The 15,101-nt window shown below is 43.8% G+C and overlaps 2 protein-coding genes across 3 annotated transcripts in view; one reads left to right on the plus strand and one right to left on the minus strand.

Annotated features, from left to right (window-relative positions):
- TEN1 (TEN1 subunit of CST complex) overlaps window positions 1–12,245 on the minus strand; it is a gene marked incomplete at its 5' end in the record, with an annotated part of 968,820 nt that extends 956,575 nt beyond the window's left edge. Inside the window, 1 exon segment of the mRNA XM_044090503.1 lies at window positions 12,154–12,245. Within this exon segment, the coding sequence (XP_043946438.1) occupies window positions 12,154–12,245 (92 nt within the window).
- ACOX1 (acyl-CoA oxidase 1) overlaps window positions 1–15,101 on the plus strand; it is an 832,154-nt gene that overhangs the window by 618,828 nt on the left and 198,225 nt on the right. The gene's annotated exons all lie outside the window — the stretch shown is intronic.

The following is a 15,101-nucleotide window of genomic DNA, read 5'->3' on the forward strand; positions in this document are numbered from 1 at the left end:
ATGGAATATGTATAAATGCAGTCCCCACAAACCTTTACCTGCTATGTATACCCACCTACATCTCCCCCACCCCCAAAACAATTGCAATACAGACTGTAATAACATCACAAAATCCACTCACTCAATGACATCTGCAGAAGCCTTAACATACCTTGTGAGAGACGCACTGTAATGGCGCTATGTGAAATCGTTGCTGTTGTACAATGGAACAGACGCCGATGTTACAGGTTTTGCTTGCAATAGTCTTGTATCAGACGGTTGAGGACAGCTACACTCACATGTAGAACTACATCCGCTAGCCGCCACACACATTCCACGGGGGACATGAAGTCAAAATATCTGTGTATCTCCATATAGCAGTTGCAATTCTTCACAAAAAAACACATCCAGACTGTCTTCCTCAAAGGTAGGGCAAAAGGACAACGCCCAAGTGGAGTATTCAATTATACCCCACTGTTGCCGTGTAACTGGCTAATGGAGTAGCTGCACAGCTGAGGTGCATGTAATCATCTACTCCGGAACACCAATTGGTGGCAGGATACCACATGTTACTGGTATCTACGTATAAAAGGATGGCTTGCCATACATTCAAACCATATGCACATACCATAAAACCGTTGAAACAGGAAAGGAGTAAGACAGATATTTTCGTAAACTCGGACCACTAAGAAGGTATGTAGAACACTCAGTATGTTAGTGTATGTAGTGCCTGTTCTGTATTAATGAAAGTGCACGCAATGCATACAGTGGGAAAAGGTATTATGTAGTGATGTCTTGTTGAGCATAGTAACGCTTGTAGAAATTGTGTGTACTGCTGTGGGCCACAAGGTAAACACCTCATACACCACAAGGGAAGCTACATAAGGGCTTTAAACACAACAATTCCACTCCAGCCTCTGTCAGTGGCAGGGTTTGTCCAACAAGTATGTGCCATAACAGGGGATAGTATATGTTGATTATACTGTAACAGTAGGCATATGTATGGGCGTATAACTGAGAATAACATGTCTAAGGTGGTCCTGCTGTGCAATTATGCTTTGCATTATGGGATATTGTTGCAAAAATGTGAAATGTTCAGTATTGTAGGTAGATATGTCAAATATTTTATATAGCATTACTGTCATATTATGCAAACATCGGGTATGTCTATTGGCATATACAATACACAATAACAGGATACATATGGCTTGTAGTCACCAGACAGTGTAACAGCATGATAGCTAATTGAAATGGAAGAGCTACTCAATTATCCATGCACAAAGGACATGTAACAGCTTCATCGGTTCATAGTTAGGTACTATGCTGTCTGGCCAAGTCCATTCCATTCGTAAGCCCAACTACAGTGTTTTCACTTGCGGCACCTCCCTAGGTTAGTGTCCTGTGCCTGTGAACAGCAGGGCCATTTGTTTCCTGCACCTGTGTACAGTAGAGCCACTGCAGTGATCCCTGGCGTACATAGTCTCCTATCCATCCCTGGAGGTATCTCTTGAAGAGTGCTAGTGCGGGTCCCTGCCTGATGTACATAGGAATCATGTTCCAAAGCATGGCGTCCTATCCACCCCTGGAGGTATCTCTTGAAGAGTGCTAGTGAGGGTCCCTGCCTGATGTACATAGGAATCATGTTCCAAAGCATGGCGAGTGTCCGGTTTAGGAATGTATCCCTCCAGCACGTCCTAGTCATCATTGCATTTGGGTACATATTCCAGAGCATGTTGCTCTCAGTGGCTTTTGCTTATGTTGCTTATATGGAGCATATCCATCAATATTGTTGTGGACATGGGCCTTGTATGTTCAGCAGAGATCACCGCTGAGTATGCAGTATGCAAATGAGTACAGTTGGGATTTCTGCAGTTGTGCTGCATACGTCATCCTTCGGAGGTCAGTAATCCTCTTGGTGCATTAATGTTGTGGTATTCAAAGCCGTTGCTGTTGTTTCGTAAGGTACACCCCAAATGGGGTGTTGTACCCTTGAACATGTTTCATAAGTCTGGAGTAGAGAGGTACAATGGCTGCCTTTGTTCCGGCTACAAACCCATTACAGATTAGGGTGGCCACGTTGAAGATATCCATGCCAGCTTGGCAATATGTTTATCAAAGGAGTGGGTGCTATCTACTTGTGTTCTAAGATCCCTTATAAAGTCTTACGTATGTAGGGGACTACCACCTATGTGATAGTCAGTGGGTGACTGGTGTAATCCAAAGGGGATGTCTATGCACCTTGTGGCATGCAGCTTAAGGCCATGTTATCGACACCAGGTATCCGTCACAGTGACACCCTTATGGAGGGCATCTGTATCAGCTGGTGAATCAATCATGGCCCCTAGTTTGCAGTCGTCTATAAACCTATTCAGGGAAAGTCCTTCTGTGCTAGCCTGTACCTCAGAGAAGCATATACTGAACATGAGGGGCCCTATGACAGAGGACTGGGGTATGCCAATTGTAACCGATTTACAGTAGGAACTAGGGTATGCTACCCTCACTGTGTGGGTCCTGCCCGTGAGCCACTTTGCATAACATCTCATGACGTAGGGGTTGATGTGCAGGTGGATGTGTATGTTGACAATACCACAATGGGGAACAGTGTTGAAAACCAATGAGGACAAGGTAGGCTGTGTGGACCTCCTTACCCTCATCGACTACCTTGGTAACTGTCTCAAAGGACTCCACCAGGTGTAGGAGTCATGGTCTGGCCCTAATAAATCCAAACTGGGTGGTATCAAAGGTTTGGAGGCCACCAATGTCTCTGTGAATGACTTCCATGATGATGTGCTCCATAGCTTTGCAGAACAGTCTAGTCGGGCGTATAGGGCAATAGTTCCTCTGGTCCATTGAGGCGTCACCTTTGTGGTGTGTGATAACTGTTGGTGTGTGCCATTCAGGGGCCACAATGCCTGATACAAGGCTATTAGTGAATTTGGTGCCCAAGTGGGGAGCCATGTCGTTCTGAGGTTCTCGTTCTGAGGTTTGTGTAAATCGCACCTGGGATGTTGGACAGTCACATGGAGTCTGTGTTCCAGGCTTTAGAGAGTGCAACTTTGAACTGTGTAGTTGTGACCGCAGGGACTCTGCATTGTTTCTATATAGATGTGGGCCCTTTAGGGTGTGAGAGGGGTGTAAAGTTAGCACTGAACCTATCTGCCAGGATGTTGCCAATATCAGTTGGTTCTGTAATGTTCGTGCCTAACTGCTGTATGTCAGAGCAGATGTGGGTATCGCCATCGAGAGTAGTGGCATACCTCCATAACGCTTTGTGGTAGTCCTTGGTATGAGTCGCAGTAATGTTTACGTAGCTAGCTTTGGAGAATGTGATAAGGGATCTCAGATTTCTACGGAGGCTGACCAGGGAGCTACCCCACCCATGGGATTGTACTCTAACTTTGCAACAATCTCCTCCTTCTGTTGTACATTATGTCCATGGCAGTGAACCCCCAGAGTGGCGTCCTTTATCTGGTGGGTACAGTCATGGCTCTGTTTGGGATAGCATGATCCATGCAGTCGTGTAAGTGCTAATGAAGTGCAGTTGTGTATGATTCAGCGTTTGTAACTATATTGTCCATCTGCACAGGTGTCATGACGTTTACTACTGCTGTTATAAGAAGCCTGAAGTTGGCTTTGTAGAAATACTGTACTGTGTTTTCCGTGAAGGGTGTCGTGCTGGGATGTGGATAACAAGGGTGATTAGCATACGTTCGGATCTGACCAACGAGGGGATAACCCCAGGTGTGGAACACCAGTCACACATGTTGGTAATGTCCAGGTCTAGGATATTGTTGGCCCTGGTGGTGGTGTGGATGGGCTGATCCAGCCGATTGGAGGTTATGAATCCCAGAAAGCGTTGGCCTAATGTGTCGGTACATGAGTAGGTATGTGGGGTAGTGCCAGTCTCACATCAGTAGTATCAGTAGTTCCTGTTTGAACCCTACTTTCCAGAACACCAAGAAGTGAGGGCCGTTAACCATGGGGTATGGTGTGGAATCCGTAGCAAGCTACAATTTGTATAGCAGTTATGGCCACAGTTAGTTGCACTTGGATTACCTCTGATGCATTGTGCTAAGCAACCAGCCTGGAGGTGTGTACATCCTTGTGAAATATGGACACACCTCCGCCGTGGGTGTTCCGGTCCTGGTTACATGACTGAAAGGTGTGGTCTGCGTAATAGCCTGTTAGTGCAGGGGTGCTCTCAGGAGCCTAGAAATAGGTCCCAGTCACTGCAGAGATATTGAAGTGGTCCATTATAAGGAGTGCCTCGGGTGAGTGCGTTTGAGATGAAGATGTCAAGCACCGAGTAACATTACCCTCAGGTTTTGCTTGCCTGTTCCTGTTATGGTGGTGAATATGTTATATGAACAGTGTCTAAAACAGGCACTATAGGAGCAGCAAGACCCATAGATGTTATCCGTAATCCCAGGGCCGATAGGTGCAGGTCATCTGTGCCAAAGCATCGTGTTCTGTCGACCATGTCATTCAAAGCAGGCAGATACTGGATACCCTTGGAATGACACCAGAAGCATAGCCAACTGTTGAAGTGAATAATTCAATCATTGTACTGCATTATCAGTCTGGACGAATGCAGAATGCTTCTCAGGGCTAGGGCGATACCTGCCTGGGCTACAAGATCGGAGAGCTATTGCATGTCTCTGTACATGTAGCCCAGGAAGTTACATCTCAGGGCATTCACACTAACATGGAGAATGACAGTCATATTGTACCTGTTCAGGAGTGACCCAAGTGCATAGGTTATGTTGTGGATCCTGTTACCCGACAGCCATATGAAAGTGACTATCACCTTGTGTAGCCTGCTGTGTGGGACATCAGTGTGACCGCCTACAGAGTCACCTACGACTAGTGTGTTGGGTATGTTATATCACCCTATTGGCTGGAGTTGATGGGCACACGAGTCTGTGGGATATAAGTAATTGGTGTTGTGTTTGGTGATGGGGGCTACCTGCGTTTCTGCTTCGGAGTCCTCTGTTGCCTACACAAAGTAGTATTGAGAGGCTACGCAAATGTTGTAGTCTTACTATGTGTGGCCTGTGGTGGTGGAGATCCAGTGAGACTATGTGAGTAGTGTGGTGTGGTGCAAACGTTTAGCATCCCCACATGATTGTAAGGTTCAGTTTGGGTTGGAGAGAGCATTACCTCCAGCATGGCTACATATGTGCATCTCCCACAGGTTGTAGTGTCGTATGTTAGGAGGTGAGCATTGACTGTGTACATGAGACAATTGCTATATTTCCTCATGATGCCCATATTCATCATATAGACAGGCGATGACACTGGGAATTGACATTTGGACATGCCTGAATATTCAACCATTTCTCACTAGATATGTGAGGTAAGTGTGTACAACAGCTGTTTTACTCTAAGTAAGCTGGAAATGTAAGTACAAACAGTGTTTACCTGTAGGAAATGAGTAGGATTGAGTGCTATAGTAATTAGTAGCTCATGAAGTGCTTACATGTTCTGAACAACTGCTGAGCATGAATAAGCAATACAGATAGGGTGTCGGATAACAAACTCACTGCCCCCCCCCCCCAACAGGTACACAATCACATATCCATGAACACTACAGAGCCCCTGTAACCATAACTATGATGGTACAAGGTGCACTCAGGCTACTTGTGACCTGTCCACATCCCTGGTTTTATCATACACATATGGCAAAACAGTTTGCTCTACACATACACATCATGTAAAACATAGGTTCATGTCAGTCTGTGATAACACTGAATGGTGCACACCAACAGTTATCACAATCCACAAAGTGGAGACACCACTCATGATGGGAGGCACTGCACTATTACCCTGCTGAGTATGGTCTGAAAGTCCATAAACCTTAATCAACGTATATGTTGTTAGCAGTACAGATGTAGATGACAGTACAGAGGATTTCACACTGCATATCATACCTGTGACAGGTCATAGGGCATCATCACCCATACTGTGTTCCACCTACACTTAGTATATTTGATGTACCTTTGTATGTCACAGGACTGTTCTGCCAGTGGTCTGTTGACAGAACCAACACTACAAAAGGTGTCCGAGTGAAATGTGCATATCACACCAGTGGCAGCTACAGTAAAACAGGGTTAATGTTTTGTACTCCCCCCTCATTGTAGCCCATACCACACAGACAAATGGGAGGCATCTGCACAAGTATGTGAATGGCCATGACCTAGGAGCCATAGCTGACTCAGTGTTGTGGACAACATACAGAAGGGACTTTGTGGGGGAGATGCATGACATAGGTGCACAATCTGACAGCTGCATATTGCATTGTCACCGCTAGGTTAAAAACCCTGTACCCATGAACTACCACCTAGGCAGCAGTCAACATAATGGACACTGTGTGTAAGGGATGGTGCTGTGCAGTTTACCTCCCTGAGCTAGTGACATCACCAGGCCTATTAGGTAGTCATAAGAGGCAACCCTAGTCATGACAGGGTGCCATCCATGAGCATGGAGATCATTGTACAGCCATACTCATCACTCAAGTGACCAATATCGGATCACATAATCACCTTTAAGGGGTATTGGCCATGCTTGGATGGGCGACACCAGCCTTCACAATCCTCATCTCCACTATGCAGCATGCTGCCTACCCTGCATAAAGACATGCCCAACACTGTCATGTTGGACATGCTACACGTACATATCCTGATCTGAAAAACATACGTCATGGACAGCCACCTTCCTAGTACAAGGATTGCCACATGCTGGACAGATCCCTGTGCCATACACATTACATACTCCTGCCATACTATGCAACCCTGTCCAGCAAAGCTGCACATGTCATCTCTGTCAGACATGGTGTGATGACCGCATGGTAGATGTATCATTAACTGTCTGGATCACTTATGTGGCACCGATTCACCTAGTGGCGGGAACATGGCTGTCAGATACAGCTAGAAAACCTTACATCCTATGCTCATACATGGCCCAGGGCATACACACTACTACATGACATTGGCCGTACATGCTATAGTTGATGACCATTCCTGCAAATACCATCTGGCTAGCCATTGTCCTATGTGTATCACATGTGCAACACAGGCGATACGTAGCAGGATGTTGAACTGCTGTACAGTGCCGTGTAGATGTATATGGCAAAATACATGCATGCAAAGGTTTCCGTGTGCTTGTCTGCATTGTCACAGGTCATGTCCGTTAAGGCAGTGCATGTGTTGATATGTGACATATACACAGCATCAAGGTCAACAGCATTAATGTGGACACATCCAGGCATGTGCTGATAGGTAAGAACACCAGTACAGGCAAACAGACATGCCCACATCAACACAGCATTCACATGAAGTATGAGTAATGTAATGAGGTGAGACACATATATGGTGATAATATCCAGTCCCCATCAGGTGATACATGTGTGTGACACGCACATCAGTGGTGTCAGTGTCATGAAGATTTGCAAAGACAACTGTTCATATGTACTAAAAGTAATACACATGAATGTGCAGCTGTATCTCTGTGCATCTCTGAGATACTGTGACCTGTATCCATCATTATGTCTTCCAGATATGCCTCGATCAAGACTGCCTGCATATAGCCGCTTGGAGGATGAGGCCCTCATACCTTACCTCCAGGATAACTATGAGGTATTGTTCAGCCATGTGCCACAGCATGCCCAGCAGTGTGATGACCTGTGGCAGGAACTTCACAGGAGTGTTAATGATTGTGGGTGGCCACAACCGCACCTACCAGCAGGTGCGCAGACACTGCACGGACCTGATCAAACATGCGAAACAGCGTGCGAATGCAATCGCCAGGGTACAGCAGGTGGTGGGCCACCAATCCAGCCCCCACTCACACGTACCGAGGAGCTACTGGCCAGCCTGGGGACACCATCAGAACAGCATCCACAAACTCCATCTGCCATCGTGGAGGTGGGTGTCTCCCAACCACCGAGCCTGGAGTTGCCTGGTAAGTCATTACTGCACATACAACTATTATGTCCCATTTAGTTGCATGCGTCACTGTGCAATATGTAATGTAACATCATATGCAAGGTATGTTTACACACATGCCGCATACTATAGTATGCTACACTGTGTATGCACACATGTGCATACTCCATAGTATATCCTATTGTACTGGCGAATGTGTTAACATGCACATTGCACCCTGTAACTGTCATACAGTCATAGATAATGATCATACTGCTGTGTCACCCCTATATAGGTACCTCTGGCGTGCCGCAGAGACAGAAGGCCGTTGCAGGTGAGACAGTTATCAGTATAAGGCATGTTAATGCACAGATCTATTCGCCATGTGGCCAGTTAACACATGTACACATAATGTATGGTCCAGTCACGATATACAGGTCGCATCTTTAATCAATCACACTGGCTACCCATGTGCAATACATGCAAACTAAATGAAACACCGACATAAAAGCACAGAAACTGTCATTGCTACATGTGTGGACAGCTGTGCATACAACGGTGGAGGTGTTGTTCAATGTAGGAATATGTACTATACATCAGAACAACACATGTGGGGTACGCAAACAGTACTACACAGTGAGCTGGAGTATGGGCAGCCCACAGGATTCACCATTGTGGAGGTGTCACTTAATTCGACCACATAAGATGTGTTGAACATCATGACTGTGTCACAGCATGACAGTAGTCACCTGTACAGCATCCACATACATACACAGACACCACATCAGGCCACAGATACCGTACATTTCCCTTGCTGCTGTTGGACATCACTGTCAGCCATGCACCTCGTGTGTGTGATACATAAATGTCATGTGGGACATGGTGTATTGACAACTCTGCCAGGCAGCTGAGAAATGTTAGCAGTTGTGCAGGGGTGTCATCCGTATGTCTTTCGGTGACCTGTCACACATGACACATCATGGTTTAGTGTGTATACACCTCAGCGACGTGGGTCACAATCCACAGTATTTATGTATTGTGTATGTACACAGTCATGGCTATGCACTGTGTGTGTATTCCACACTGTATAGCAATAGAGACGCCTCATGATTCCATGCAAAATTCCTTTGTTATAGCAATCTGCTCACCCAGTATTTCTGATAGAGTAGTCTGCATGGAACTTTATAGTCTGCCAACTCATTACACTCCCAAAAATGTGTTCCTAATTACCTCTTCCTTCCACATCACACCTCCAACATTTGGTATCTACCTCAGGAAAAGTTCTTTGGAGTCTACATGGGGTATAAAACATACCTATGTAAACACTTCCAAGCAAAGATCTTAAATCTTCTAGACTTTGTTGCATATTTGGAAGACAAACACTTAATCCCCCCATTGTTTCTTTGTGAATTGCTTATCCAGTCTCTCTTCCCAATCCTGCCTAGCCTCCTCTGATTAATTCTTACAGTTATGTAATATTTTATATGCTCTACTAATTAAGATCCAGTATGTTTGATCCTCTGGTTGGAGTGCACAATATCTGGTCCAGGGTTTTCATGAAGTCCAAGAAATTTTATGCCCGTGAGTTACAGGCAGTATACGTTTCCCGGAGTATAGTGAGGAGGTTAAAGTCGCCCATGAATAGGGTATTAAGTTGGACGGTGAGCACCTCAGGTAGGTCCAGTTAACAATTGAGCTTCATAGGTCATAAAGACTGACTGGTAGCTGACCAGGACATGGTAAGGCACCTTTTCTACAGACACTTGGATATGGATAAACTCCAGGGCATCATCCTGTTTAACCAAGATGGAATTGTATTTGTTACTAACAGAGATCGAGAAACCTCCACTGTCTGTGATACTGTTGGCCTAAATATGTGTAAAGCACTGTAATCTTGCACTACTGAAGAACTTTCTGCAGAACTTTCAGCAGCTTTAAACCCAGCCTCGGTAATAGCACAGCTGCCCACATTCTGCAGGGTAAGGAGAGCTTCTAGGGTGTGGAGTTTTTTAGGCTCCTGGAATTGAGTAGTAACACCTTAAGGTTGCGTTGAGTCTTTTTTTTCTTTTTGTTTGCTATGCTGCTTTGTTGGTAGGTTTGTCATTTTGATATTGCCTTAAAAAGGATCTAGAGGTTGATAAAATTTTAGCCAACATCCAAAATCCCAGGGGGAAGACATGCAGACCATCCACAGCAAAGCAACGTGGTCTTTTAACCACATCCTCCCATGCTGACAAATAATGGATCCCCCCTTGAGTGACACTACAAACTAACCCAATTATTAAAATCAATAAAGTTCCGTTCATTCTGTGGCATCAACTTTGGTGAAGGTAGAATGCTGCTCAATGCAAAGCACATATCTGTCTGTGAGGTACATTTCAGGCCATTTACACACACTTGGACTTTGATAGAATCATACTGGTACTGAAAGCTATGAGTCATTACCGACTCCCCAAGTGATGCAGACATCCTACAAAAGGGCCTCTCAAGGACTGGTGTCAGAACCATGGCCTGAAGCTTAACAAAAAATGTGTTATCCCCTTTGGAAAAAACTCAGCTCCTATGAATTAACGCGTTGATGGGAGCCCACTGAACACTAATGGGGCCATAAGAGATCTGGGCACCCAGGTTGACAGCCACCTCACCTTCGACCACCACATTGTCACTGTGGTCAGAAAGTCCTTCTATGTAGCACATCTTATAACAAAAGGGTTCACATCCAGGAAGAAAGAGGTCATCATCCCTCTCTACTCATCCATCATTAGACCAGTCATCGAACATAATGCCCCATTTGGCATGTACCTGATCAGACACCTACAAACAGCTGGAGAGGCCACAAAAGTACCTGACAAAAAGAATCCTAAGCCTTAAATACATGTCCAACATGGACAAACTCAAACTTCAGCTGTTCTGTCTCTTATCGTATGCTTAAGAGGTGATCTCTGCTGGACTTACAAAGCCATGTCCGACCCAGCCCTACTTGAAATGTTACATCTAAAGAAATCCCAATCCCCCACTCCAGAGATCACAACCTCATTACCACAATTAACAGAACATGCTGGAGGGACAGGTTCATCTCCCAAAGACTGCCCATAAGCTTCCCATTCATGTCAAGCAGAGCACCTTACTGGCCCTCTTCAAGAGAAATCTTGACAAGTGAATGGGTAACAGAAACTACACTCCAGGAATCGTTCCAGTTGCACTACTGGATTTGGGCACTGTGAACTAACATCGGGTGGCACAAGGCCTGGGCAACTTTTTGGGGGCTAGGCTTGTAAAGGCTCCAGGAACATTAACCTAGTACACACCTATGAACCCCTGGTGCAATGACTTGAATGTGTGTGATATTGAGGATGCTAGCTCCAGAAAGGTCAATGACATTTCTTTTCTTTGTCCAGCCTGGTGTGAGAGGCATCTGTTTGTAGTACAAAACAGTACCCTATGTACTAGGTAAAGTGTTTGCTTGTCTTATGGGCTTTGTTCTTGGGGGATTATTGGTAGTAGGCCAGAGTGTGGTGTTAGGTTTTGCTTTGGTATGTGCTTTAATGATTGCTAAGAATAGGTGTTGCCGATGATGGCTTAGGAGGTAAGTGCCTCAGTGTAAGAAGGTCTGTGTGTGTGTAGTGATCGCTATGTGTGACGATGTAGTGTGTGTGTTCTTGACAACCTTGTTTGTAAACATGTCTCCAAGGACGTTATGTACATCTATCACATACGGTTAGTTTCCTTAAGAATTAAAAGGTTGAGTACATGAGACAACTACTACATTGTCTACAAAACTGGCAAAAGAGACATTAAGAAATTGCACATCCATGTTGTCAGGACATGTATTACGGTTAGGCTATTATGGTTTAGGGACTTTTTTTTTTTTTTTACATGAGTCATCTCAGTGGTGCCCAGGGTTAAAGCTAGATGTTATACAGTGTTATGACCCAGTTTTAGCGTTGGTCAAAGTGCAACAAATGGCAAAAACTTGGCACAGGCTGCAGTATTATCTACTGTGCTCTCACAGGATATTGGGCATATTGCAGGAGTTGTGTGTAAACCACGTATCATCAAAAAACAAGCCCAAATGCAGTTTGTTTCTTACTCTCTACAGAACTTGTCTTCTGAACTTGATAACAGCTCTTAAAATCTGCAAGTAAGTCTTAAAACCAAAATCACATGCTAAACTTAGAAGTTCTTTTGAACATGTGTTTCAAACAAAAGAAATCCAATATTGACCAAATCGTATTTGCTTTTTATTACTTACCTACCAAATGTCCGGACTGCTGCCCCCTCTTCCATTTCTCCCTTGCTTACTTCCCATGGGAAATGAAACAATCCTGCTCCTGGAAGCATCTTCTACAGTGATGAGGAGAAAAAGATGGAGCTCTGTCACTTTCAGGTATGCAAGACACCCCCAAGAACAGCAATGCTCTATACACAGCAGCAGCATTTGTTTAGTCCTACAAGGGCAAACTGCAAAAACAAAAGCAACTGAACTTCACTTTAGCATAACTACACAAGCATTTGCATGGATTTTCATGTAGTACTTTATCTTCTATCCCAGCAGCGGACTACTACTTATTTTCCACCAAGGGCAATTACATTTTTGTTATGCCAAAACTTCACCATCTCATTCACCCTTTTCAAGTATTCCTCATTTTTCAAGACAATGTTGTCCACAGACATCCATTGCAACCATTCATCTTCTTCCATATACGATCCACAGATTACACACATGTAGATAGCATGCAATGTGCTGGCCAGTGAGGACTATATACACCTTTGGATAAGGCTGCACCTGTGCTGTTACTTATTACACAAAAACCTGTTCTGGTATTAATGTAACATTTAAAAAACCACCCTGAACCTGCACAGATGCTGTGACTTGCTCTTTTGATTTCTTCACAACTCTCAAAAATCCAATAAACCAAGACAAATCTGGACTTCAACAAAGACCTCTCGTACAATTATACACTACATGTTTCTTCTAGTATAGCTGTACCTACACTGATGCTTTGAAAGAGAAAGCAATGCATTTACTGTACCATCTCTTTGATGACTGTAGAAGATGTGTTTGCACTTTCTGGAGATGTACTAAATATGATATACTACTTTCAAGTACAGATTTTACATTTTCAGTTAACTAGCTGCGGTAGCGTTGTCGTCTCACAGTAAGACGTTGTCCTGTTCGATTCTCAGCTAAAGTGTCTTCTGTGTGGAGACATGCGTGAATGGGTGTACCTTCGTTGAAGGTTGTGCGTCAGGCCTGGCAAGTCTGTACGTAAAAATCTACTGCCAATCATTAGCGGAACGGAGTTCCGCTGTGGCGACCCCTAACCGGGAAAAGCCGAAAGATACAACAACCTGTTTGACATTACTGTGGGGAAAGTTAGTCTGCTAAATAAGAACCATTAGGTTTTTCTGTAAATAATTTTTTGCTAAATCTTGATACAGTGATACTTTAAAGAGCAAAGAACAGCAAAAACATTGACCTTGGATTTGGTACTTAAAGAGCAAACCTCCAAACACAAAATGCTAGTAGTTGCAGAAATAAAGCAACAGGCAAGGGACATTTTGCCAGCCTCATCTGTTGTTTGAGACTCATAATCGGGGATGATCTTATGGAGGCAAGGTGGTGAACTTCCCTGAGGCAAGTTTATCTTGATATGTAGTAAATCTTGCATTATCTACAAAAGTCTACTACAATAAACAAACAGCTAATCTGAAAATGATTACATAAAGAAAAGAAAGTGTAATGGCAAAGACACTCATACATTTAAAATTTCCACAGAAGCCAGAAGGTTAAAGATCATATGCATGTCAGTGAAATGAAATGCAGCGCCTACATTTCATTCCAACATAAAACAGAAACACTGGTGGCTGACGGCAGTTCCACTACTATTTTTCACCTAAGGTAAATATTTTAGTTAAAAAAATAGTACATGCAGGAAAAATGCTGTCACAGTGAATCTCGTCTCTCCTTGCCCTTGAACCGGAAAATGTTCACTCGGGGATGAAAATTTGAAATCCTTGCTTCCACACAGCGCAGCTAAAGTTAAAATCTAACAAACCTCAACCAAATGTAACCCATTTCCCCTAACAAATGTTATGGGGAAACAGGTATGTAATTGTTTTGTTTCAGACTTCTGGCGTGGACTTACAGTTCCATTAAAACACTGCTACAATAATTAAGCAAAGTCAAATATCGACAATGCCAATTCTTAGCGAATACAGCTGTATTCATTAAATATTAGCCTTGTACAGGGGTCTGGTATTTGACTTTATCCGCAAGTGTTTAACAGCCACAAAGGTCCAAACACCAGGAACTGTAAGCACCTACACCTAACATCATAACAATGCTAAACATGATGATGCAAGTCGAAGCAGACATAACAATGCCTGGAAATAATGATATTTTACAAAAGGAATCTTTTTAAAAACAAGCACATGGCTTGGCATTTTTTTAAATTAAACTTTCTTCCATGCTGCCCTTTTAATTTTGCTGATGACAGCAGCTTGGGCAGGCAAGTAGTTTTAACTGCACATGATCATTAAGGGTCTGAGCTGTTAAGGAGTTACTTCCTCACCACCATATGCATAAACTGCAACTCTGAGCAAGTCACTTGACCAGGCAGTGCACCCAAGTTGTGCCTGAAAAGAAATATTTACATCCAGGGGCTTACCAAGTTAACAAATTAATAAAATAAAAATCACACATCACAGGCATAAGAATGCATCCTTTATTTTCATTACTAGTTTTGTCACACCTGAACTTGGATTTTCCTTTTCTTCTCCACAAAGCCTTTCTCCTGGTTATATTTTAATACACAACCCTGTGACTCACTTCTGTACTGCACTGATCTAACCATGCCACTCAACCCCCCCCCCATATTTTTTAAATTCCTTTCCCTTATCCTTCCCACTCTTTTTCTAGTATCTTTACAGACCTCTCAACTCTTAACCCAACATTCACCACACATACTGCTTCCCTTCAGTGCATCACTATCTCATTTAAACCCACGGTGAAAAAAAATAAATCTAGCCTTTATTTCTTTGACCATAACTAATCATTACCTGGCTACCCCATAAGACAAAACTCCGATGCATGCTCTACCTCTCTTGGTTATCCCCTCCTATAAATCGCTAGTGTCCTGGCGGGCAACTTCTTAACCTTCTTATGTGTCTACCACTGTACACAACTGCATCACAAGG

This window comes from Protopterus annectens, chromosome 12.part0 (genome assembly GCF_019279795.1).
Source record: "Protopterus annectens isolate FY-2018-M chromosome 12.part0, PAN1.0, whole genome shotgun sequence".
Classification (NCBI taxonomy): domain Eukaryota; kingdom Metazoa; phylum Chordata; order Ceratodontiformes; family Protopteridae; genus Protopterus; species Protopterus annectens.